The 26,828-nt window shown below is 50.4% G+C and overlaps 1 protein-coding gene across 1 annotated transcript; it reads right to left on the reverse strand.

The window, feature by feature from the left end:
• Positions 1 to 4,246: 4,246 nt before the first annotated feature.
• Positions 4,247 to 25,463, reverse strand: KIF18B (kinesin family member 18B). Its single transcript, XM_068978068.1, has 16 exons — positions 25,356 to 25,463; positions 15,514 to 15,840; positions 14,844 to 15,001; positions 14,413 to 14,517; positions 14,093 to 14,203; positions 13,815 to 14,012; positions 13,192 to 13,368; positions 12,505 to 12,579; positions 12,265 to 12,365; positions 11,448 to 11,599; positions 10,996 to 11,122; positions 7,576 to 7,781; positions 6,816 to 7,368; positions 5,816 to 5,905; positions 5,177 to 5,280; positions 4,247 to 4,941 (listed from the first exon to the last, which is right to left on the reverse strand). The coding sequence occupies exons 2-16, from the start codon at positions 15,830 to 15,832 to the stop codon at positions 4,835 to 4,837; spliced, it is 2,583 nt and encodes an 860-aa protein (XP_068834169.1). The 5' UTR covers positions 15,833 to 15,840; positions 25,356 to 25,463; the 3' UTR covers positions 4,247 to 4,834.
• Positions 25,464 to 26,828: the final 1,365 nt, after the last annotated feature.

The following is a 26,828-nucleotide window of genomic DNA, read 5'->3' on the forward strand; positions in this document are numbered from 1 at the left end:
AAGTGCATCAGGCTTTCTAAAACCTCTAAAAGAGCGGTCACTAGAATTGCCTCTGACTGTTATGGCAGCGCCCTCTAGGGGAGAGAGCAAGGCCATTCAATAGCTGTATGATTGCGGATGACTCAGGAACCTTCTTTGAGTCTCCATTTCCACATCTGTATAATGAGGTCTAGACAAACTTATTCCAAGGTAGTTGTAAGAATAACTATCAGTGAAAGCCAGACACAGCAGGTGCTTGACAAATCCTAGCTTCTGTTTAATAACACCTACCAGGGGCTTCCTGGGTGGTGCTAGCGCTAGTGGTAAAGAACTCACCTGCCAACGCAGGAGGTGCCCGAGACAAGAGTTCGATCCCTGGGTTGGGAAGATCCCTTGGAGGAGGAAATGGCAACCCATTCCATAGTCTTGCCTGGAAAATTCCATGGACAGAGGAGCCCGGCAGGCTACAGTCCATAGGGTTGCAAAGAGTCAGACACGACTGAGTGACTTGGCACACGTGCACCAAGTGCTTTACCTGTTTCCGTGTTAGCACATCTCTGATGGGGTGGGCCTGGACGGCTGGGAGCTGGGTCTTCCAGGGGAGCTGCCATGTCCTGTCGACTCCATTGGGGTTGGGGCAGGGACAGCATGTGGGCAGCAGCACCCCACAAAGGGCAGTGTGGGAGGAGGTGGCAGCCAGTGAAGAGAAGGTGGGAGTCAGCACTCTTCACTCCAGACCACTAGTTGTTTATAGCTTTGGGTCTCCCAGGGAACACGTGAGAGTTAGGTCCCACTGTCCTAGTGGAGACTGAATAGAAGCTGTTTCCCACCCTGCTTTCTCATCTCCCTGACTCCCCCCGTGGGCTCTATCCTTCCTTCTTTGCCCTTTCCCAGACCTTGTGGACTTGAGACCCACAGTTCCATTGGCTTGAGAACCTCTTGGTGTGTCAACATCTCCCATGGGGATGGATCTCTTCTACACTTGAACCTGAGGCTTCCCAAGGACAAGGCCCCCAGTAGATGGGGTCTTCCCAGTGCTATGTCTATGTCGTCATCAGACTGGGATGCATCTAAGGGTAGAGTCGGTCTCCCACTTCAGACTAAGGCAACCATAGACAGAAGCTGCCTCTTTCCTTGGGTGGGACCCATCTGATCAGAGGATCCATGGTTCACTGTCAGCTGGGAGCTTCTGAGGACAGGCAACATCCTTCTGTTGGAGGACGGCTGCCTTGGGCCGGGGATGGTTCCTTCTCCCATCCTGAGCCTGTGCCCAGCCTCACCCTGTAGGTTAGAAGCATCCAACTCTTGTGGCTGCAGAAGTGTTCTCAGCCGAACACCCAGTCTCCTTCCCCTTCTCTTCTCCGGTCCCTCAGCCTTTCGGAGGCATCAGCTCATTCACCTTCACAGACCCAGGGGCCAGGCTGCTGCTTTGGGGTTAATAAGTTTGGGCCCTTCTCTGCCCCCATCTCCCCACCCAGCCAGGGCCTGCTCCAGCCTGCCCCCCACCTCCCAGCCTCTAACTCTGAGACCAGCTCTTTAATTGCTTTCTTTGATCTGCTCTGCGCCATGCTCCCTTCCATCTCCCTGGCTGACTGCGTCCCTTTGAGAGAGTAAGAGGCGGAGACCAGATGTGTCCCTGGAGGGAGGAGAGGGCTGGCGGGCAGCGTGTTATTTCCAATCCAGTGGTCTTCCAAATGGACAGGATGAGCTAGGAGGGCAGCGCTGCAGGCAAGCTGGGGAGAGCCCCGGGATGAGCTGGAAGACACAGCCAAGGTCTCCAGGTTCCTGGGCATGACTGGTTCCTTCCTCCCCCCTCCCCCCAACAAACTCCATCCCAAGGCCTCCTGGTTCCTAGTCACCAAAAAAAACATGGAGAAGGGGAACACAGCCAGGACCTAGATTCTATCTGGGAACCAGGATCCCCCAAACTTAGCCTAAGAGCCAAAGGAATATTCTGGGAGTCTGAAGACTGATGAGGAGGGGTCTGGGAGGCAGGAGGCCTGAGTTTAGCAGCTGCCAAGGAGGATCCCCATGCGGTGATGAGGTTCCCTGTGGGTGCCAAGCTAATGGCTGGGTGTGGGAAGGACCCAGTGGAAAAAGCCCAGTCCCTTCCTCCCGACAGGTCTCAACAGTGATGGAGGTTTGAGTTGACGCACAGGTGACAAGGACTCCATCCTGACTCATGTCGTTCTGTCTGCAGCTCCTGGCACTGAGCCTGGGTCTCTGAACTGGGGCCGGAATTGGTGCCCCTGGGTGGGACCCAGACCTGAGCTGCGGGGCCTGGGGTGGGTGTGAAGATCAGGGGAAGAGAGAACTTCTGAACTCCCTGAAGTAGAGCGAGCCCCCCCCTCCCTGCCAAGGCTGGCAGGCTGAAGCGGGAGGGGGCTTTAGGGCAGCGGATGGGGGAGCCATCGATTGCCGCCTCTCATGGATGACCCTACGCGAGAACAATCCGATCTCAGTGTCATCGCTGCCCACGGAGGTCAGCTGGGAGCTGGCTGTCAGCTTGCTGTCCCCCCACCCCCTAGCCTCTGCCAGCTCCCTGTACCAGCCAGGCTGCCTCCTTGTGAGCTGGACACCTCAGCCTGACCCCGATTGAGACCAGGAGCCCACATGCTTAACTCCATCGGCGGAGACTTTGTACATTTAATGGGTCACCCTAGAGCACATTTTGCACCATGGAGCCATGGGTGTTTGCCTAGCAAATGGTTGGCTGCAGAACAACCTTGTCAAGAGTGACCTCTTCCTCTTGTGAGCGGCCCCCAGCCCAAGTGACTTCAGCCTCCTACAACGGAGCCTGTTGTGCGAAGCTTGCCCTCCTGGCCCTGGTTACCAGCTGCTTTGCTCTGTGCCTGCCCGCCTCTGCACTTGCAGGGGTGATGGTGATGATCAAATGAGATAATGTATGTGAGGGCCCCAGGAAATGTGGAAGTTATTCAATGTCGATCCAACCAGCAAGAAGCGAGGCCTCCTGAGGTCAAGGCGTCACACCAGGCCGCTGGGGGCTCCAGATGTGAGGCGGTGACTGCTTCTGTGGGACATGGTACACAAAGGGAAAAAACTCATTAAGACTAATTGGAGAGGAGGAAATCCCAGCTCGTGGAAAGAAATGATGTCTGCTCACTTCTAAAGGGAAGCAGCTTGGTGTCATGCATAGATCCAACTAGACTCCGGTATGAGTCCTAAAGCTGCCACTTGCCATCTAACTCCAGGCACGTTTTGTTAACCTTTCTGTCCATTTCCTCATTATACTGCGTAAGGTCATGAAGTTGTGAGCTGCCTACAGCCAGAAGGAATGCAAGGTACCCCTTTGCATGCTGCGCTCCTCCAAAAAGGCATGGAAACTGAGCAAGGAGGGGTGCCCCAGGTAAAAGGGGAGCAGGCACCCCCAGAGCAGTTTGAAATAAGCAGCATTATTTACACACTACTCACAAAGTGCTAAATGCCTTTAACATGTTTGTTTTCAGAAGCAATTTAAACACAAGATTCCTGTAATTTTGTTTACGCTATTCATTCATAGCCAGGCACGTCTTCTTGGGGAGACAGAGGTAAACTTGGGTTGAACTGTCGCAATCCGAGTGAGTGGAGAGGAGAGCCGCGAATGACATGGGGAGTGGACTTTTGGAGCTAGAGGGAGGAGGACTGTGGTGGGTTCAAGCAGGTGAGGGCTCAGCCTGGAGTCTTACTAAGACCTGGGGACCACTGAAATGCTCTCCCTGATGGTGGAACTCGGCGCAACCCACACCCAGGCTTAGGAGGATAGAATGAGCCTTCAAGTACGATCACACCTTCACTCACTCAGAGAGACCTTTAGTAGCAGGTGGTGCTGCAGAATAAGGGGCAGGTCCCACCCAGAAGGGTGCAAAAGGAGGCACAGCGGGGATGTTTTTATACCCAGATGCTTCTAAAAAAAAAAAAGATTGTTTCAGGACTTCTCTGGTAGTTCAGTGGTTAAGACTCTGCATTGCCACTGCAGTGGAGCAAGGGTTCGATCGATCCCTGATTGGGGAACTAACATCCCACATCTCCCTAGGACGCAAAGGCAAAAAATAAAGTTTCTTGAGGCCTTAGAGTCAGAAGAGGTTGCTGTTCTATCTAGGTATACAGAGAAAAACACACACCAAAGATGGAGATGGTTTATTGATCATTTTAATAAAAAAATATATATCCACCTATATATATGTGGGTGTATATATGCAGAAATAAAGGATCAGAGGATATAAACCCAAGTATTAATAGTTCTTACATCAAGGTGGTAGCATTAAGGTTTACACTTCTTCTTACACTGAGTGTGTATCCTGTTTACAATAGGGTAAAAATGATTAACTCTTTTCATTTGGAAATCAAGGCACCATTATCAGCATGATCGTTAGGACTGCTGCAGGGGGCTGGGCTCTTGCTTCAGGCTCGGGGGATGGGGCTGAAGAGGCCTTTCTCTAAAAGCCAGGAAGAAGAGGCAAGCTGGGACTCTCCCCCATCTGCTCCTCTTCCCATGCTCACCCCTCCTCCACTGCACAGAGCCCTGTGTTAGATGGGGGGGGTGGGGGGTGGGGGAAGGAGAGTAGGAAACAAAGCCCCCCATAGCTAGCTTCCTGCCTGGAGGGCATTATAAACTAGGGGGGAATGATGGCAGCACCCTTTCAAATAGCAACACGTTAACACTCACAGATGAATATATACACACTGAGAAGCTGAGTGTAACAAGAGATTAATAAAGAGGGTGAGTAGCAGAATGAACAGCTGGGGGAGGACTGTTAATAAAGGAAGAGGGTGTTGGCCTTAATTGCTGTGAGTCAGGAAGGCAGGTCAGGGCTCCTGATGCAGGCGGCTCCAGGGACCAAGAGGGGCCAGGCGGTCAGGACACCTTGATGGAGCAGCTCCCAGCTGACAGTGCCCCCTTAACCCCCATCAGTTCCTCCTGGCTTTTCTGGTTTCCAGGGTAGTGGGGACTGGAGGGGGTCTCTGCAGGCCAGTTGGATGAGGGGCGGTCGGGAGGAAGGAGAAAATGAGGCTACCTCCCACAATTCCCTTCCCCCACCCCAAAACCCATGTCTCCCCTCCTACTAGGGTCACTGAGGTGCTTGGAAGGACCCTAGGCCCTCCTCTCACCCAGGTCTCAGCCCACCCTGTCCCCTCCTACTTCTTGTCTCCATCTGCCACTGTGGCCCAGATCATCCTGCTCCCAAATGCCAGTCACCTGGGATTGCCAGGGGCCCAGCTGGCCTCTTCAGGGTGGTGCTGGGAAGGCGAGCGATGCGGCTGCAGCCCCGGGCGACTCCCAGTGAGCGGAAGACGGAGGAACTGCAGTGGGGGGAAGGAAGGAAGCAAGAAGGGTGGGAAGGTCACAGCCAAGTCTGTGGACTATGGGGGTGGGGTGGGGGTGGGGGTCGGGGTGGGGGATGGGTGGTGGTGGTGAGAGCTAGACACCGAGCCTTGGGAGCAGGGGGAGACTTGAGCATCAAAAGGAAGGGGAGCTGAGTGGGGTTTGGAAGGGAAGTAGCAGTGAAGGGTGGGGTAGTCCACTGCCTGGGTTATCCAACGAACATGTCTCGCTCGTGAAGAGGGGGCCCGCAGCCTTTACCAAAGCGGGGAGACACCCACCTCTAGTATAATCCCGTAATAGCAGGAACTTGGGACCCTCAGTCAGACAATCAGATGCTGGCCCTGCTCACAAGACTCCCACACTACTACTGGCTCCAAGGGGTCCACTCACACACACACGGACACGCACACGCGCGTGCACACGCGCGTACAAAGCCTGTAGTTTGCCTGGGCATCCGCTGCCCTGGTAAAAGCTCTTTCTCTGCCCCCACCCCACACATCCCCCCAACCTCACCTCACAGCACGCCTCTTCTTGCGGGCTGAGGTCCCAGGGAAGGAAGATGCTGGCTTGGGGCCCTTCATGGTGAACAGGGGCATGGGGCCGCTGGGGAGGGAGGGAGACGAAGGGATCAGAAGGGAACCAGAAACGGGTGCCAGCCACTCCCCTCTCCGGCGCCTGGGCTGGCGGGGCTGGGAGGGTGGACAGGATGACCTCTGAGGTTTCCTTCTCCTACGAGGCGGATTCCTCTCCCTGCCTCACTCGGCCTCGGCTGACAGCTGAGTGACAGCCCTGTTCTGGGAGAACATCCAGGTGTCAGTTTGTGGCGTGTCCAGGGAACTGGAGTTCAGACAGTTTCACCCTTGCACCTGCCTGGCTCTGAGCTTGTTACCGAGAGGAGGGTTTAGGCTGTGGGAGGGATGGGGGTAGCGGGCAGCCTGCCACCCTTGGCCTCCTGAGTCCAGGTTAGTCTGCAGCCTGTTTGTGGTCCTGAGCTGGCCGCTGCTCCCCTGCCCTGCCATGCAGGCAGAGGGCAAGGGGGGAGAGCAGCTTTCCACCTGAAAACGCCAAATGAAGTTTTCTCAGGATTTCCCTCCCTTCCCAGTTCCAGACGCTGGGCTGGATCTGGGGTGGAAGTGGTGGAAACAGGTACTTCTCAGAGGAACACACAACTCAGGCCAGGCCTGAGTGATGCAGAAAAACAGAGTGGGGTGGGCACCCCGGGTTAGTTCCTACTCCCTGCTGGCAGGGGGCTTCTGTGAGCTACTGTGGGCATGTCACAAACCAGCACAGAGCTGGTGGCTCTGAAGTATAGACAGACAAGGCAGGACCCCCAAGAGAAGCCACGCCTCGACAGAAACTCATCCTCTGCTCCCCTGGGCCAGGATGCTGGTCAGACCGAAGGGAGAGAGTCGTAGAGTCAACTCAGAGCGGACTGTCTCCTCTTCCCTTTGACAGCACCTCTGGCCCTCGCTGACCCCTGATCCCCTGTTGGGAGGCTGGAAGGGAGACTCACCTGGGGATGAAGGGCTGATCCAGCCTGTTCAGCTCCTGGGGCACACTGTCCCAGCCAACGCATTCGTGGAGGCCCAGCTTTGCAAGGGGCTCCTCGGAGAGGTCAAAGGTGGCGTTGAGGTCCCGAAAGGGCAGGGGCAGAGGAGTGGAGCAGTTCTGCAGAGCGGAAGGGCCCAGGGGCACCCGGCTTTTGATGACGGTAGCTGGGCAGAAGCGAGGGGATGGGCAGGGAGAGGGGGCCCTCTTCCCCGTGGGGGTGCTGGGCCCACATGGAAGCCGAGCCTCAGGCAGGGTCCCCCTCCTCAGGCAGGGCAGGAGGGACTGGCGCTGGCGCTTGGTCCCCAGTTTTGGGGCTGGGGGGCTGTCTGGCTCTGAGGGGCTCGGTCTCCTCCTCTTCTTCTCTGTGGCCTCCCGAGATGCCTGGGGTGGAGTGCAGTCTGGCCCACGGGGGACCCCTAGAGTGTGTGCGAGGGCACTCAGTTGTCTTGCCATGGTCCGAGTCACAGGGCCCGAGTATCCTGCAGACTCTGGGCAGAGAGGAGGAGGGTGCGGAGAGGGATCAGGGGTTGAAGGGAGAAGAGTTTCTAGAATCTGGGGAGACACGAGACAGGCAGGAACGCCTGACTCCTCAGGTCTGCGTGACTCCTGGGCCTCTCTGTGCAGATGCCCATAGTCCCAGGGGTCCAGCCTCCCACCAAACCATGCATCTGAGGCTGTGGGCACCCCTTGGCAGAAGGAAGCAGAGCAGGGCTGAGACTCACTTGACTCTGAACGCAGCTCTTGAGCCAGAGGTGCCTTCCTGGCTGGGCCAGGCTCCCCAGAAGCCTCCCCTCCAGGCTCAGCGTTTTCCTCTCGCAACAGCTGCTGTAGCGTCTCAAATTCTGCGATCATGTCGGGGGTCAGGAGGTTGGCTGCTTGGAGCAGGGAATACTGGCGCTGGGCCAGGCGCAGCACCCTCAGGGCCAACCTGGAAGAGAGGCAAGGGGGTCCCCGCCCCGCCTCAGCTCTCTCGGCCGTGAGCAGCACACACACACTGGACCCCTTCTGCCTTGACGGGACCGCCTGGCCAGCCTCATCACCCTCCCAGTTGTGCTGAAGACCAAGGCTGGCGGAGATGACTGTGGGTAAGGGTGGGAGGCTTCACCCACTAAAAATGTCCCCTGACAAAGACGGTACTCGGGAAGTGGGGAAAGGGGAGTGAATGGCCTCGGAACTTCTGAGTTTCCTCTCAGCTCTGCCACCTACGAGTGCTGTGAGTAAGTCCATTTCCCAGGGGCCATGAGAGGTCGCAGGGAAGAGGCCGGCTCAAGCCAGACCAACAGCTCAAATTCCAGCTCCAACACTTCCTAGCTGTGTGACCCTGGATCACCTGGCACCCTCAGTGTCCACATCCCTAAAATGAGGATAACACAGGCAGCTACCTCATAGGATTGCTGGGAAGATGAAATGGGTTATTTTTAAAATTTCTGGCCATGCCTGGCGGCTTGCGGGATCCTAATTCCCTGATCAGGGATTGAACCCCGGACCCTTAGCAGTGAAAATTTAGAGTCCTAACCACCAGACTCCAGCGGGTTATTTTAGATATAAACTGTTTAATGAGTACTTGGTACATACTCAGCACTGTAAGGTTAGCTAATTATTGTATTCTATAATAATAATAATCATGCCGTCTACCTCATTAGGGTAAGAGGAGATTAAATAAGACAGGCGTGTTGATCTTGGTTCTGAGGAGACCCTCAAAAATGCATTCAGCCTGCACTTTCTATTTAACAATTGGGATCCTGAAAAGAGTGTGTGTGTATTAACATGTACTTTGCATGCACTGAGGGGCTATTTAAAGGAAATTACGAGGATAATGTGATTATTGATGTTATAAATTTAGATTCTAATAAAGCAAATTTTCTTTCTGTGAGGCACACCTATGATAAAAGAATAAACACAGTTATCTCGGTGGGAATGATTCATGGCCAATCATGTATCCTTGGGCAGCACTTCCTGCCTGGGCATCTCTGAGCCCCCTCCTCTGCCCTCAGTGTGTGCACAGGGAGCCCAAACTCATTTTATAAAGCAGCCTCCAGGCCCCTGTGAAAGAAGGCAGGATATAAATTAAAAAGGACACTGCAGAAACTCATTCCATATCTGCCTGAGCCACAAATCATATGAAAATAAGACAACTGGGAAAAGTGGGGATCTAGGGACAAACGGTCTGACCTGGCTGTCAGATGACCCAGGTCTGACTCCGTCCCTCTTGTCCTGTAGCCCTGGCAAACGGGGAGCTGGCCTATACCACGAGTTTTCAATTTAGGTTTCAAGAAACCCATCAGAGGACATTTTTAATGGAACAGCTCTGCTTTATCTGTTCTACATATTAGACCTCAGGATAAGATTTCATTTGAAGACAGGGCTTTGCTGCTAAAAAAAAAATTCTGCAAAACCACTGAACTGGAAAATCTAAAATCTACTCAGTGTCCCGGTGGTCTAAGATTCTAAATTCTAAAGTCAAAGTGAAATTACTTTCGATTATCTGGTTGTTAGGGTGTTCCCAAGTATCAGGGGCTGCGGATCTAGAATGTTCCACAACCCCTGATACTTTGGGTCTCCCATCACTTTTATTAGTATCTGTTATTAGCTCTGCTTCCCTAGTGGCTCAGTGGTAAAGAACCTGCCTCCCAATGTAGGAGACGCAGGTTTGATCCTTGGGTCGGGAAGATCTCCTGGAGAAGGAAATGGTAATCCACGCCAGTATTCCTGCCTGGGAAATAACATGGACAGAAGAGCCTGGTGGGCTATAGTCCATGGGGGAGCAAAAGAGTCAGACAGGACTTAGCAACTAAACAACATTTTTAGCTCTGGACCGTGATGCCCAAATCGTAGCCAAGGTTGAAGCCGCTTGTCAGAAACCACAAAATCAGAGGCAAAGCAGAAATGAGAACCCTGGTGTCCCCTGTCTTCGCAACAGAGGACTCCAGGCCAAGAGACCCTGAGTCATCAGTGGCAGCCCGTGGTTGTTCCCTGGGGGCCCAGGGGACATCCTGCCAGTACATTCCTGCCACTCCTGGGCCCTGAGGAGTCGGCAGCAGGAGACAGATAATAAGCCACTGATTATTCAGGCTGCAGCATTTTTGCTGAGTCGGGAACAGATACTCCTCAACAAGAAATAAAATTAAACAGGCCCTTCTGTCCAGAAGCTTTAAATACACTGCCTAGCGTGAGGCGTGCTGTGGAGGGAGGTGTCGGGTTGGCAGCAGCAAAGCTAAGTGGCAAAGGATTTATGTTCTGGGGGCCAAGGAAGAAAATACTAGCAGCACCTCTCTATTAAGCACAGAAAGAATGGTCCAAAAGCCATTTCTCTCTGGGTTTGTATTTACTTCTGAGGAGAAATAGCCTCAGTCAATCTGTCAATGAGACAGACGACGAACACCTGACTCAGGAAGGCTGTCCCATCCTCAGCGGCTGCCCAACTTCTCTTGGCTGAGCACGGGCAGCTTGGCCCTTAAACTGGAAAGCATAGCTCCAGCCCCAGGCAGCCCTGCCCTACCTTGGCATTCGCCAGCTGTCTGGATGGAATTTGGTGTTTTGCTTCCCTCTTGTCAAACTGCCAGCTACACAGAGTAATAAAGAGAGGCTGCTACGTAAACAGAGTAGGCGATAATCTCAAATTGTTGACAGCAGGTATGGGACAATTGGATGACGAAAGACTCGCCTCTTGGACTTCCCTGGTGTGGTGGTTAAGAATCCATCTGCCAATGCAGGGGACATGGGGTTTGATCCCTGATCTGGGAAGATCCCACATGCCTTGGAGCAACTAAGCCTGTGCACCACAAGTACTGAGCCTGCTCTCTAGAGCCCACAAGCTGCAACAAGAGAAGCCTCTGCAATGAAGAATATTCACTGCTCGCCTCAACTGGAGAAAGCCCATGTGCAGCAATGAAGACCCAGAGCAGCCAAAAAAATAAAGACCTGCCTCTTTAACTAAAACACAAACAGAGCTTCTGTGATATGCTTGGCACCACTTCTCCTTCCAGGGAGAATTCCATGGTCAGAGGAGCCTGGCAGGCTACAGTCTGTGGGGTTGCAAAGAGTCAGAAACGACTGAGCGACTTTCACTTTTCTCCTTCCAGGGGGCCTGGAACCCATCACCGCCCACTTTGGAGTCTGGAGAGGAGCAAGAAGATACCTACTGCTTAGAACGGTCCCTGTCCAAGTTTGGTGGTGGGAGGGGGTCCACGACTGGCTTGGGCTGCATGGTCAGGTCAGGGGACCTGGGCGAAGGGTGTCTGAGGTTCTGTTCTGGCACCTGGGTTGGAATTTGGAGAGGAAGAGTGTCACAGGTAGAGAGCCTCCTGAAACCCACCCATCCCCCAAGAGCGGGAATGACAGCTCCCAGAATGACTTGGTCCTAGTAGGGTCCTTCTCTCTCCCAGTTCAGGTCCTCCCTCCCTCCTCCCCTTCTGGTAATACACAGGCTCCCTGCTTTCAGACACACCGGATCTGACTAGTTCTTCCTGCACAGAATCTGAAAGTCTTCCAATGACTGAGATATAAGCCATCCAAGCAGAGAAGCCAAGACTGAAGGGACCCATGAGTTGGGAGAGGGGATTTTCTTCTAATATTCCACCAGCTCCAAGCCCTACCTCCTTGGCCGGGCCTTCATCCTTATCTTCTGGGGGCTGCTCCCTATTTGAGGAGTTCCCGTCCATCACCTTCTCCCCTGGGGCCTCTGATCCCAGGCTCTCCTCTTGAAGGACTGCTGACCCTGGCTGGAGCTCTGGGGTGCGGGGCTGGCTGGGGAGGTGGGATGGTGAGGGGCAGCTGGGGATGCTAAGGAGGAAAGGAGAGGTTTGCGAGGTGTGAAGCAGCGGCAAGTGGGAAAAGCAGGGCGGGGCAGGACCTCTGTGGCTTCAGGTGGTACAGAGTCTGTAAGGGGTTGGATGCTCAGGTAACAGGTGGCTAGTAGCTGAGGGTGAAGAAGGAGTCAAGGATTTTCTGGTTTAACGTGCGGGCACGTTAAATCACTTCAGGCGTGTCCAACTCTTTGCGACCCCATGGACTGTAGCCTGCCAGGTTCCTCTGTCCATGGGATTCTCCAGGCAGGAATACTGGAGTGGGTTGCCATGCCCTCCGCCAGGAGATCTTCCCAACCCAGGGATCGAACCCGCTTCTCTTACATGTCCTGCATTGGCAGGCAGGTTCTTTACCAGCAGTGCCACCTGGGAAGCCCGGAAAACAATGACACCCACTCCTTGAACGCACCTTCTTGTGAACAGCAGATGCTGCTTATATGGACTGGGGTGTGATTTACTCCTCCAGCACAGAACATTCTAGGTGACAATCAGAGTGCTGAGCACTGAATGAGAATCCCTGACCCCAGGTGCCAGAACAGAGTCGAGGAGTCCTAGCCCTCCACAGGCTGGGGAAAGGACAGGGCGGGATAGGGTGACAGAACTCACGGCTGGCGCGGAGCGCCTGGCTCGGGGGACCGTGGAGGGCCGTGCGGTGGGGCCTGGGCTCCTGCCTCATACACCCGGAGCTTCTCCCTCAGGGCGGCCACCTGGAACAAAGCGGCCCATCCCCTCAGAGCACCGGCTGAGCGCAGGGTGGTGGCAGAGCACCCTGGCGGCACCCCGGCGCTCCTGGCCTGCCCTCCGAGTGCCCTGCCCCCTGGTCAAGCTCCCCAGGCGGCTCCTCACCTCAGCCTGGAGCTGCTGGCAGACGGCGGCATACTGGCTGATGTGGCAGTCCAGGCTGATCACGCTGCTCTTCAGCTGAGGTGGGGACACAGGGGAGAGATCTGTTTGTTTATTCAAAGCAGCTTTTGGCAACTACTTCCAACAGCCAGACACTGCTAGGCACCTCACTCACACCCCGGCTGCTCACCCTCAGGACTGAGGAAACGGGGAGGCCAGGGGCTCACCTAACACAGCAGGAGGAGAGCTTGCATTTGACCCTGAGACCCCGGGCTCCCTGACCTATACACTCTCCCCAGCCCAGGGGCTTTGCAGCAGTGGATCCGGGAGCCCCGGGGCTCCCTGTGGGAGGCAGGGGAAACCAGGCAACTCTGCTTCTATCTGCATCATATGTTGTTTTACCAAAAATAAGGGCCTGCTGCTAAAAACAAATCTGACAAAGATCACTGGCTGACACTCGGCCATTCCTCTCTGTTGCTTTCCTCTCGAGATCATTCAGCCTCAACCATCCCAGTGCTGGGGTATTTGAAGGACGAAGATTGGGTCACCTCTCCTCTGGGCCTTGCGGGAATGCTCGCTCCAGGTACTGGAGGAAGCTGCTGGGTCCTGTCCCCTCCTCCTCCCAGTCTGGGGGCTCCCCCGACACCCCTACACCCCTACCCCAGGCTGGCCGTCCCGGCTGGCACGCACCGAGAGTTTGATCTCCTTGGCCCGGTCGGCATACTTGAGGGTGTTGTAGGTGTCCTCGTAGGTCAGGCTGGAGGGGCTGATGGCAGCGATCATCACTGTTCGGCAGTTGCCCCCGATGGAGTCCTTGAGGAGGCGGGTCAGCTTGCTGTCCCGGTACGGCACGTGAGACTTTCGGCCCTGGGGACGGGGGGCGGGTGTGGAGTGAGTGTCTAGACTAGACAGACCCAAGCCGAGACTCGATAGCTTTGGGGTTTTGGGGGGTATTTATATATTTTTTAAAATTTATTTATTTGGCTACACTGGGTCTTGATTGTGGCACGCGGGATTTAGTTTCGTGACCAGGGATGGAACCCAGGTCCCCTGCATTGTGAGCATGGAGTCTTAGCCACTAAACTTCCAGAGAAGTCCCTGTTTTTGCTTTTGTTTTGTTTTCTGACTAAGCTACTGGGCTTGCAAGATCTTAGTTCTCCAACTAGGGATTGAACCAGGGCCACTACAGTGAAAGCACCGAGTTCTAACCACTGGACCACCAGGGAATCTTGGCCCAGGGCTGGAGGTAGGGACCCTCGTCCTTGGCACTGGGTTGTTGCCCTGGGGAGGAGCCTGGCTCCATGCGGATTTACCTTTGCGTCCGCCAGGGCATTGAGGACATTGATGAGAGCCAGCAGCGAACGGTTGATGTTGGCTCCCTCCCGTAGCCGCTCCCCCTTGGCGTGGGTGCTGGATGCCCGCTCGGAGCCCGCCAGGTCGATGAGGCTCATCTTGGCCACGCGAAGGGCCTGGGTCAGACCTGGGATCCGGTCCTGCTGCTTCACGAATATCTGGGGGCAGAAGGCCAGGGTGAGGGGATGCTGGCCACCAGGAGTCCAAACTCAGATCCTGGCCGGTGGTCCCTGCTCACCTGGAAGATGGCATGGGAGCGGGAGGATGTAGCGTTGGCATCAGTGGGGTGCTGTGTGCGGTTACGGTTCCCCCGGGTCAGCATGCCCAACAGCTGCTCAGCCGAGGTTGGCTGCAGAGGAGACACAATGGGCGGGGGCTGTGGTCTCTCCAACCAGGACTTTTCCCCAGCAGAAGGGCAGCTCTTCAGAACCAATGTCACCCCACTATCACCTATCACCACTGCCCCCCCGACAGGATCCAGGACATCCCCAAACTTCCTGGTGAGGGGATCCCAGAGGACCAGTGGGGCTGCCCGTCCCACCTAAGCCCAAGTCTTACCTGGTGGAAGGAAAGTCCTTGTACCACCACCCCTTTGTCGGGGTCCTCACGGATGGCAAGGGGCCCCTTGGGCTCCAGGAGGTCGTGGATCTGCTCATTGTACACCTGAGGAGAAAGGAGGCCAAGGAGGGGCCTGGTGGAGAGGCTGGTCAGGAAGTCTCTCCCCTAGGGGGCTGGGGGAGGGCAGAGTTCCTGGGCTGGAGAAAATGACAAGACATGCTTGGTGAATGACCCTGGCGAGATGACGTAATGTGACGACTAGGGTCAGTTCACACGCAGTCTCTCTTGGAGCTGTGTCCGCCCTCTGGGCCCCTGTCCTCCCACTTCCTACTACCCTCTTTCCCTCCTGCCTGCTCCACCCCACTCCCTCTTCAGGTGGTTGTGAGAATGAGGGATGAGGCTGCCCCGTCCTGGGGCGCCAAGAGCCGTACCTCCAGGTAGCTGATGAGCACCTCGAATCTCTTCTCCTCCTGGCAGGCCTCAAGTCTTCTGTACAGCTCCATGGTGGTCAGGTACATGACGCCAGGGTCCCCCTCTCTTCCCAGCATGGTGTGTGTCTTCCCGGCCCCAGTGGCCCCATAGGCAAACACTAGAGAGGACAGAGTAGGGAGGAGGGTGGTGAGAGGGCTCCCCCAGTGCATTTTCATCCGCTCAGCCCCTCTTCTCCTCCAAACCCCTTTGCTTCCTTCCACGTGCATGGTCGCACTGCTCCCACCCACCCGCAGCCCCCACGTTCCCAGCTGTCGAGTTCTCCGTGTCCATTCCTGGTCCCCCTGTAGGCCTGTGGACGTGAGGGCAGAGGGGTCGCCACCGCGGGTGGAAGCTTATCCATCCCTTCCTCAGGGCACCTTCTGCAGCCTGGGTGGCTTCCTCTATGGAATCAGTTGATAAGCGCACCCTTGCAGGTGTGATTTTGTGACGTGTCTTCTCCCTGCCCTAGACTGTAAGCATCCAGAGGGCAGGAACCCTGTCTGTCTGACCTATTGTATCCCAGGGCCCAGCAGAGTGGCCCCCACATCAGAGAAGACTGAGGGGCCCACAGAGAAGGCAGGGCCAGAGCCTTCCTCATCTGGTGCCCAGCGGAGGGGCAGGCCGGCTCACCTGAGCAGTTGTAGCCCTGGAGGAAGCTGTCCAGGATGCTGTGGGTGGTGTGCTGGAACACATCCTGTTGGGTGGCCGTCTCACCGAAGACCCGGTCAAAGACAAACGTCAGGTCTTTGCCCTTCTTCCTGGGGCCATCTTGGGCGCTGCCCCATTTCAGGCCAAGAAAGCCCCCATCGGGCTCCTCAGGGTCGAACACCAGCACACGCTCGTCTACCACCTGAACCACAGGCCGCCGCTGACTCTCCAGCTCCTTCAGAGTCGGGGGCCGCAGACGCACCACAACCCGCAACATGCTGTCCTCCACCGCCATCACCATGGCAACACCTGGGCACAGAGGCGATGGCGATGAGGCCCAATCTGACTCAGGCCTGACCGGGTATCCCTCAGTCTAGTATTCAGGGACCTTCTCCCACCTCCTCTATAGCTCATCTCCGTTTTATACCTCGAGAGAATAAAAATACTGATGCCAGCACCAATCACTAACAAATATCTTTCTTCTTCCCTGGTAGCTCAGCTGCTAAAGAATCCGCCTGCAATGCAGGAGACCCCAGTTCGATTTCTGGGTAGGGAAGATCCCCTGGAGAAGGGATAGGCTACCCACTCCAGTATTCCTGAGCTTCCTTGGTGGCTCAGATGGTAAAGAATCCGTTTGCAAAGTGGGAGACCTGGGTTCAATCCCTGGGTTGGGAAGATCCCCTGGAGGAGGCTATAGTAACTCCAGTATTCTTGCCTGGAGAATCTCCATGGACAGAGGAGTCTGGCGGGCTGCAGTCTATGGGGTCACAAAGAGTCAGACACAACTGAGCTACTAAGAACAGCATAGCACAAATCTTTTTCTCTTGAAATACCACCTTTGCCACATCCAAGTGACTGTATAGGTGGACTTTCTATTATGTTCCACTAGTCTGTCTATTCCTGTGCCAACACAACAGTTCTTTTTAAAAGGAACACCATTCCTTAAAAAAAATTTTTTAATGCATTTATTTGACCACAGTGGGTCTTGGTTGTGACATGCGGGATACGGTTTCCCTGACTAGGGGTCGAACCCAGCCACCCACAATAGGAACATGGAGTCCCAACCACTGACCACCAGGGAAGTCCCCACAGTTGCTTCTTATCCAGCAAGGCCAGACCTAACCCTACCCCCAGATTACTGTTTCATGATTTTCTTGGCTATTTTCAATCATTTCTTTTTTCTATTTGACTTTAAGAATATCTTTATCAATTCCATCTCCATCTCAGAACCAATTCCCCCTCAAAAAACCTAGCTGGGATTACAATTGGAATCAATATTAAATTTACATATTTATTTTATATTAGATGTTTTCATATAAGAACATGGCTATTACCTGTTGATTTGTTCAGGTATTTTTTGTAGATTCAGATATTTTCTTTTTCTTTTTTTAATATCATTGTTCTTTTAATATAATTCCCAAGTACTTTATGAACTTAATTGCTAATATGAATGGAATACCTTCCCCAATCTCTATTTCCAAGCGGTAAACACTAGTAGGGAAAAACAGATTGATTTTTACATATTTGCCTTTTACCTACAATCCTCAAACTCTCTTATTAATTTCAACTGTTTTTTATTAGAGCTTACTGAGTTTTCTGAGTACACAATTATATATCACAAAATAATTATTTTACCCTTTCTTCTCCACGATTATACTAAATATTTCATTTATTGTCTATTGCATTCCCTTGAGTTAAATGCTAATGGTGAAAATAGGCACCCCTGTCTTATTTTTGATCTTAAAGGATCTTGATCTTTACTGCTTCACTATAGAGATATTAGTTTTTGACTTTTAGACAAATAGGTCATTATCATATTAGTAATTTCATCTGTTCTTATTTTTACTCAGAGTTGTTACCAGGAATATCTAGAACTTTATCTGATGCTCTTTCAGCATCTCCTGATATGATTATATGCTTTTTTTCCTCCTTTATTTTGTTAGCGTGGTAAATTACTTGATATTATTCTTGGCATCAAATCAATCATGTATTCTTTTTTTTTAATATCTATTTTTATTTATTTATTTGGCTGCTCCTGGTCTTAGTTGCAGCATGCAGGATCTTCCATCTTCATTTTGGCAATGTGGGATGTTTAGTTGCGGCATGCAAACCATTTAGTGGCACGCAGGATCTGGTTCCCTGACCAGCGACTGAACCTGAGCCACCTGCATTGGGAACACAGAGTTTTAGCCACTGAACCACCAGGGAGGTACCCCAACTATGCATTCTTGAAGAAATATCCTACTCCGGCCATACTTGAAATTTCCAATTTTCAAATGGTCAAATATGTCAACCTCTTCTTTTGTTATTTTTATGTCATATTTAAGAAGACAGTCCTTCCCCAAAGTAATAAACACTTAAAAAAAATATTTCTAGTACTCTTCCTTTCTTACATTTAGGTCTTTATCCAGATGGAATTTATTTTTGTGTGTGTGAATGGTATGAGAATATTTCTAAATATCTTTTCTTTCCAAATGGCAAGCAATTATCTCAAGATCATTTATTAAACAGTGCATTCACTCTCCACTAATTTAAATGCCACATTTAACATAACTAAATTCTCATGTAAACATTAATTTGTTTCTGGATTCCCCATTCTGTTCTCCTTTTCCAGTAACTCACTGTTGTAATTATTGTGGTTCTATACCACCTTACTGTTCTTTTTCTTGGTCATTCTTGGGCAGCTTATCGTTATATGATTTTAGAGTCAGCTTATGAAGTTCTATGAAAAACCCTGCTAAGATTTTAATTGGAATTATTTTGAATTTATAGATTAATATGAGAATTAGCATCTTTACAATATGAAGTCTTCCCATATAGGAATATTGTATCTCTTTTCATCATTCACAACTTTATAATCTTTAGTAAAATTTTATTATTTTCCTCACATAAATTTTGCAAATTTCTCGATAGATTTACAAATAGTTACTGTACAGTCTTTGCTATATTGGAAATAGGCTCTTTTAAAAATTACATTTTCTAATTCGTTTTGCCAGAACGTAGGAAAGCTACCGATTTCTGTATGCGGATCTCGTATATGCGGATCTTGTATCTGGCCACCTTGTTGAACTCCCTTATGAGTTCTATTAGATTGTCATTGATTCTCTTAGGTTTTCAATTAAATGATGATAAGTTTGTAAATAATGACAGCTACTTTCTATTTTTAGCTCTTCTATATTTAGTCCCCCCCCCCCCACTACCCATTAGGAATGGGTGCTAAATTTTATCGAATGCTTTTTTGGCACTTGCTAAGATGATCACACGGTGTTTCTCCTTTAGTCTGTTCCTGTAGAGGGTGACATGGATAGATTTCCTAATGTTGCCCTGGTAGTCGTTTCAAAAGCTTATTTATGTATTCCCTCTTGAATTCCCCTCAGACCTTTCTGTGTGCTTTTTTCATTTCTCCTTCAAGCCAGCCTACCAAGGGTAGAGATGGAATTTCTGGAATGCAGGAATCACAGATATTCCTGGAAAAGTTCAGCTCAAGTCCAGGAATATATTAACAGGGATAAGAAAAGGCCGTGGGGGTTGGGGGGCAGCTGTTCAAGGTTGGGGGGATAGGGATAGATGAATGCTTTCCTAGGAAAGACTAGGTTCTGCCAACGGGTCACCATTACCAAGGTCATGCAGGAAAGAAACGTGGGATTTCTACCTAATACTCCAGCAAACAACTTATGCTTCCCTTGGGGGATGAGGCACAACTGAGTTGATTTCAAACTCTTGTCCTTCACCCCTAAACGTCCCAACTTCTTCCCACACAGAACAGAGATGTCAACCAATGATTATCTTTTTGAGTAATTAATTCTATTCCTGTCTCAGCCATCAGGCCATCACAATAATAAACATAATAGGTAAGTGTCCACTCAGGAACCATTCTGGACACCTTACACTTTTCATCTCCTTTCGACTCTGTTGCAACCCCACAAGATAGATACTATTATTATTATTTCTATTTTTTACTTTTGGGCCACACCTGGCAGCATGAGGCATCTTTGTTTCCAGACCAGGGGATTGAAACCTCACAGTGCAAGCAGGGAGTCTTAACTGCTGAACTGCCAGGTAAGTTCTAATAGATACTATTCTCAGTCATTTTTCAAGGACAAAATTGAGACAGAAAGGGTTAAACAACTTGCCCAAGATCCCAGTGGTAGGGAGTGATGAATCCTAGTTCCAACCCAGGCAGTCTGGCCATAGAGCCTGCTACAATGCCTCATAATGACATTATATACTACGCTCTCATGCTCACACTGTTGTAATGGTCCCTTATGTTTGTATAATAATTATAATCCCTTTCATGTAACTAGCATTACGCCTTCTGCAAACACTTTCAGATAAATGGACTGGACCTAATTTTCGACACTCAGAATGCCTGTTTCCTATCCTCACATTCCCACCTCCAGGGAACTTCACTTTTTTTCTGGTTTCACCACACAGCTTGCAGGATCTTAGTACCCTGACCAGGGATCGAACCTGGGCCCTTGGCAGTGAAAGCACAGAGTCCTAACCAGTGGACTGCCAGGCAATTCCTAGGAACTCCACTCCTGTGACCAGGCAAGTGAAGGCAGAGGGTGCCTGGTCCCACCGTCTGAGTCTATACTGGCTGCCTTAAGGCCAGTCCCAGCTCCCCGTTGAGAGGGTATTAGCTGAGGAGGAACCACAGAGCGGCGTCACATTCAAAGCAGGAAATTAAAAAGGGCACTGGCAGCAGAGTGCGCCTAACCTTTGCAGCTCTCTCCTCTCCGCCTCCTGAGGGCCAGCGAGGCAGACTGTTTGCCTAATGAGATGTTTTCCTTCTTACCGAGAAAGTGCTGGGGGCGTGGGGTAGGAGGTGGGGAGGGGGGAGGGTGACACTGGCATGGCCCCAGTCAGGACACCTGGGTCCTGGTCTCTGCTTTGGCCTCTGACTGCTGGGGAGGTCTTTCCACCAGCCACACCTCGTGGATGTCACATCAGCTTCTCCCTTTGAGAGCTGGAGAGAACAGCTACTGATCTGCGCCTGCCCCAGGGGGATGGGAGATTAATGAGAGAACGTTTGTCAAGTTTGCTTTGATCCTCAGTTGGAAAGAGCATTTCAGCCCAAAGTACAAGGGAGATGATTCTTTAATAAGATCTTCAGGGTTCTGAGCGAGCCACAGTCACGTCCTGTTTCTAACCCGGGGCAGCTCATTAAAACCCGGAGGCTAGTTCGCTGCCAAGCTGGGGCTGGGAAGCCAAGATTCAGTTGTTTTCAGGGTAGCTTCCTCTGCCCACCATCATAGGGACGGATAGAACAAACAAACCCATGCTCCTCAGAAGCCCCTGAAGAAGAATGTTTGAGGACTAGAGGGGGTCTGCCTGCAGACATTGGGAGCTCAGAAGGCAGGTCCCTATCCTTGGGTGTTGTACTTTTTACAGCAATTGTTGTGGCCCCCTTCATTGCTTCTTCACAACTCTAACATAGTGTTTCTTGTCGTTAAGCTCCAAGAGATTGGGACCCTCTGTGCATCCCAGATAACTCGGAACCAAATCCAGAACACAGTAGATACTGTGTAATATTTGTCCTATGAATGAATAAAGGCCAGAAAAACCAGGCTGAAGCCAAAAGCCTAAAAATAATTAATATATAATGCTACGCATGCATGCTAAGTCGCTTCAGTCATGTCCAACTCTGCAACCCTATAGACAGCAGCCCACCAGGATCCTCTGTCCACAGGATTCTCCAGGCAAGGATACTGGAGTGGGTTGCCATTTCCTTCTCCAGATTCCTAATAACCAGCGCATAAAAGGAAATAAGATGGATACCATAAGTATCCATCTTATATATATATAATATATATTATATATATAATATGCAGTATATAATAGCTAACATTTATTGAGCACTTACTATATGTCAGGTACTATGCTAAGTGCTTTACAAGTGTTTCATTTAATTTTCACAACAATCTCATTCTGTAGTTACTGATACAATTGTTACCTCCCTACTCTACAAAGCAAACTGAGGCTCAGGAAGGACATTGTCACGTCGGTGGTAAGTAGCAAGGCCAGAACTTCAGTTTGTCTTGTCATCAGAGGCACTACTCTTCAACCAAGGCTGTTCTGCCCTCTACCTGAGCTTTTGCAAGTCCTATTTCCCCTCACCTTAGTGAAAAACATCCAAAGATGACTGTTTCTTTCTATGGGTGGTAGTGCAGAGATAGCACTGTGTTCTTTTGTTTTTTGAAAAAGACAAAACTGTAACTAAGGACAGTTTTGTTTATTCCTTTTTAATCATTTTTTTATTCTTCTTGTCTTGCAGGCGAGGATATTTATTCTTCTTGTCTAGCTAGGACCTTGGGTACAATTTTGAAAGCAGCAATAGGGGCTTCCCTGGTGGCTCAGTGGTAAAGAATCCACCTGGCAAAGCAGGAGACACGAGTTTGATCCCTGGGCTGGGAAGATCCCACATGCTGCAGAGCAACTAAGCCCTCGTGCCACAACTATTGAGGCTGTGCTCTAGGACCTGGGAGCCGCAACTACAGAATGCATGTGCTGCAACTACTGAAGCCCTTGAGCCCTAGAGACTGTGCTTTGCAACATAACAAGCCTCCGTACTGCAACCAGAGAGTAGCCCCAGCTTGCCACAACTAGACAAAAGCCTGCACAGCACCCAGCACGGCCAAAAATAAATAAATAAATAAAATATAGACTGAAAAAAAAAAAAAGAAAGCAGCAATAGTGAGCAGTCTTGTCTCTTTCCCGATTTTACAGGGAATGTTCCTATTATTTCACTTTTTTGTTGGTTTAAGGAGATTTGCCTCTATTTCTGAAGTGAAGTGAAGTGAAGATCTCTCAGTCGTGTTTGATGGACTATACAGTCCATGGAATTCTTTAGGCCAGAATACTGGAGTGGGTAGTCGTTCCCTTCTCCAGGGGATCTTCCCAACACGGGGATCGAACCCAGGTCTCCTGCATTGCAGGCAGATTCTTTACCAGCTGAGCTACAAGGGAAACCCAAGGAAACTGGAGTAGGTAGCCTATCCCTTTTCTAGAGGATCTTCCCAACCCAGGAATTGAACCGGGGTCTCCTGCATTGCAGGTGGATTCTTTACCAACTGAGCTATCAGGGAAGCCCGCCTCTATTTCCAGCTTACCAGTAAAAAAAAACATAAATGGCTATTGACTTATACTTTTGTGCCTAATGGAATATGTTTTTTTCCCTTTAATCTGTAAATGTGTAAATTGTATGAGTAGATCTTCCAGCATTGAACTATTCTCCCATTCCTGTGATAAATCCAATATGATCATAATGTAGTTTTTTAAATACATTGTTGGCTTCTGGTTACTAATATTTTATTTCAGATTTTTACAACTACATTTATAAAAGAGAATGACTTGAAATTTTCTTTGCCTCATTTTTGGTAAAACAAAATAGACTGGAAATGTTTTCTTTTCTCTTCTTTTAGGGAGAGTTTCTGCATGTTTGCTGCTGCGGCTAAGTCGCTCCAGTCCTGTCCGACTCTGTGCAACCCTATAGACAGCAGCCCACCAGGCTCCCCCGTCCCTGGGATTCTCCAGGCAAGAACACTGGAGTGGGTTGCCATTTCCTTCTCCAATGCATGAAAGTGAAAAATGAAAGTGAAGTTGCTCAGTCGTGTCCCACCCTTAGCGACCCCATGGACCGCAGCCCACCAGGCTCCTCCGCCCATGGGAGTTTCCAGGCAAGAGTACTGGAGTGGGGTGCCATTGTCTTCTCGGTGTTTAGATGGCCTGTATATTTCTGGTGGAATTTGGTGGGGTTTTAATGTGTTTGAAGGTAGGTGGCGCTAGTGGTAAAGAACCCGCCTGCCAGTGCAGGTTAGACGGAAACAGCCCGTTGGATCCCTGGGTGGGGAAGATCTCCTGGAAAAGGGAATGGCAATCCACTCCAGTATTCTTGCCTGGAGAATCTCATGGACAGATGAGCCTGGCGAGCTACAGTTTATAGGGTTGCCCGACTGAAGTGACTTAGCACCACAGGGCATGGCAGAGAAGGTAGTTTTTAAACTAATTAAATTTCTTCAATAGTCCTAGGTTTGTTGAAAATTTTCATATCTTCTAAATCAGTTTTGGTGAGTTGTTTTTCTTAGAAATTTGCCCAAAAGCATTATCAAAAAGGGTTCCCATTGAAGTCTTTCTCTTTTAATCTTTGAGTAGCCAAAGTTATGTCCCTATTTTAATTCCTAAGGTCATTTTTTCATGTTTCTTTAGTCTTAATATTACCAGAGGTCTGGCTTTTTTATTAGTCTTTTCAAAGATACAGTTCTTGGCTAAGTTAATCATCTCTATCATATAGTAAAATTCTATTTCATTAATTTTTGCCCTTAACTCATTTTATTTTCTACACTTTTATTCTGTTGTTCTGTTCTATCTTATTAAAATTGGATATTTGCCTCACTTTGAGCTTGAAAATGTTCTAATGTAAGCATTTAAGACTATAAATTTACCTCTAAGTGTTCTTTAACTGCATCACCCAAAGGTTTATAAATGGCATTATCACTGTTTAATGCTAATTATTTTTAATTACAATGATATCCTATTTGACTAAGTCATTAAAAAAATTTTTTTTAAATCCAAGTGTGAGTTTATTCCTTTTTCTTTTGTATCTTAAGCTTAACTCCTTGTGGAAATAGAATATGGTTTGTACAGTACTATGAAAACTCTTTAGATTCATTTTGTGGCCAGATAGAGACAATTTTTATAAAGACCTCTAAATATATGCTACTTGCATACTTTTTTCTCAAAAAAAGGTAAAAAAAAATGGAGTTAGGCTGGATAATAAATATAAAGAGCAACAAATTGAGACACTTTAAAGTCTTTCTGAGGGTGGAAAAATTCAGTCATGAAATAGGCAGAGGAGGACTGGATATGTTGGTAGTTGTTTGAAGCATGGAATTTGGTGACCAGAAAGGATAGTGATGAGACTGGAGAAAGTAAGGTAACATCCAGGAGAAGCTTATACAGAAAAATGTGGATGTTCTCCTCAGAGCTAAGCTTAATTTCTCTGCGTCCTAACCTGTAAAATGTAAATCTAAGTATCTATGCCATTGGGTTGTTGTGAGGATTAAATGAGTTAACTCAAACCTGGTAAGTCAATAAATGTTAGCCAACATAATCAGAATTTATATGACCTACTGGCATTTCCCCCTGATACCAGAAGATCCACAGTCTGAAGTTAAAACAAACAAAAAAACCTATTTCCCAAGACAGACCAAGCTTATGTTTTCCGTGTCACTTCAGTACATTAAAGAGTCAGAGCTAAGAGAAAGGGCATCCTAGAAGCAACAGCAGAAGGCCTGGTGTTCTGTCATGCAGACGTTCTTTCATTCCTTCTTTTATTCCATCAAATATTTACTAGGTGCCCCAGTAACTAAGTTACGGCCCCTGGCACAGCTCTGCAAACAGTTCTGCATAGATGTACAGCGAGGGTCTTAGCTACTCCATACAGATGTGCAGTCCCAGGTCTCCACTCCTAGCGCGCGGAAGGACCCAATTCTTCCTTACGTGTGAGTAAGAAGACCTTTCCCAGAGCGGATGTACAGAGGGCTGGGCCGAGGTGCAGATGTGCGGGCCCCAGTCAAGGTCGCGTAAATAAGCAGAGGGTTCAGATCTCCCGCGCAGGCATCTAAGGAAGCGACTTTTCCCCGCACCGCCCCACGCAATGTTCGGAGAGGACCACCCAGGACCTGATTGGTCTTCAGGCTGCACCTCTGTGTACAGCACAGAGGCCCGGCTCCGGCTTCCGCCGCCGCCAGCAGCTCGGTCCGCGAGTCCAGACAAGAGCGCAGGAACCCGCGGAACCGGCTCAGCCTTGGGCCAGTGCTTACCCTTCGTCGGTTCTCCGTCGCTGGTGTCGCCGCTCGCTGCAGGGTCCCGCCGCAGCAGACCGGAAACCCGGACCACGAGAGATCGCCCTCTCCCCAAGTACCCTACCTGGGCCAACCTCCGGCCCGCGCCGCGTGTTCAAATTAGCCGGCCCGGCTCTTCTGCGCTTCCCATTGGTCGCTGCCCGGATCGCTGATTGGCTGTTTCCTAAGAAACAAAGTACAGCTCGGCGGTGGCGGGCGTAGTCCATAGTGCGCTTGCGCACTTCGTCTTCCTGCTTGCTGGAGGTTTGAGGCAGTGTGCCTGAGACTGCACCGGTCGGAAAGAGCGGCAGAAACCAGTACTGGGTAGAGGTACCCAGGGGGCCAGTTATGGCCTGTCTCACTTACCCCTGGGACTGAGTTCGTCATCAAATGCAATAGCCAGACGTCAAACACGTTTTCAAACCTGCATTTTCTGTGGTCTCAGTCGGCTTCCACTTATCCCAAAAGGGATTTTCAGTTGCTGGCCAGGGTTTCTTCTCTTCCATGACCATCCAAAGAATGAACTTCAAGGCAGCGGAGGCAGAGAATGGCCCACTTTCAGTGTCAGGATTATCATGGACAGGCTGTTGAGTATGAGTAGCACACTTTAGGGCACCTCTGGGCAGCACTGTCTCCATCATCCACGGCGGCCAGCTGCTTGGATTCTGGTGGGCCACACTCATGCTGATCCCCAACCCCGGGGTTTGTGGAGGTCGAATTGAGAGCCTTGCACTGGAGTCAGGAAGTCTGATTCCAGTCACTAGTGACGGAATCATCAATTAGTGCTGAGACTGTGGAAGTCACTTCCGTTTCTCTGGCTGCTTCTTTCTCATCTATAAAATGGGACAAATATCCTGTCCTTCCAACTTATCAGAAGAGCATGGATGGAGAACCGTCTTAAGCCTCATCATATGTAAGGGGGTAGCTATCTAGTCTGATTAGGATGAAGCAGTAGTGGCTGTCAGGAGCCAGTTGCTCCACCCTTTCATTGGTCTGATCTGCCCCAAGACAGGACCATAAGCAGGTTGAGGCATACAAGAAAGCAAGAGTCGTAGTTCGCTAGCAGGTCTACTATGAAGATGGTTCAGTTCAGTTCAGTTCAGTTGCTCAGTCGCGTCGGACTCTTTGTGACCCCCATGGACTGCAGCATGCCAGGCCTCCCTGTCCATCACCAACTCCCAGAGTTTACCAAACTCATGTCCATTGAGTCCGTGATGCCATCCAACCATCTCATCCTCTGTCATCCCCTTCTCCTCCTGCCTTCAATCTTTCCCAGCATCAGGGTCTTTTCCAATGAGTCAGCTCTTCGCATCAGGTGATCAAAGTACTGAAGTTTCAGCTTCAACATCAGTCCTTCCAGTGAACACTCAGGACTGATCTCCTTTAGGATGGACTGGTTGGATCCCCTTGCAGTCCAAGGGACTCTCAAGAGTCTTCTCCAACACCACAGTT

The sequence above is a fragment of the Capricornis sumatraensis genome, chromosome 8, assembly GCF_032405125.1.
Source record: "Capricornis sumatraensis isolate serow.1 chromosome 8, serow.2, whole genome shotgun sequence".
NCBI classification, from domain to species: domain Eukaryota; kingdom Metazoa; phylum Chordata; class Mammalia; order Artiodactyla; family Bovidae; genus Capricornis; species Capricornis sumatraensis.

What these genes read in the sequence shown, in the direction of transcription:
- KIF18B (XM_068978068.1), bottom strand. Translation starts at nt 15,832, where the DNA reads ATGGTGATGGCGGTGGAGGACAGCATGTTGCGGGTTGTGGTGCGTCTG. An exon ending in ATGCCCTGGCGGACGCAAAG is followed by an intron (nt 13,369 to 13,814) that starts GTAAATCCGCAT and finishes CCCCGTCCCCAG; the next exon opens with GGCCGAAAGTCTCACGTGCC. An exon ending in TGGGCCCCTGGCAATCCCAG is followed by an intron (nt 4,942 to 5,176) that starts GTGACTGGCATT and finishes ACTGGCCTGCAG; the next exon opens with AGACCCCCTCCAGTCCCCAC.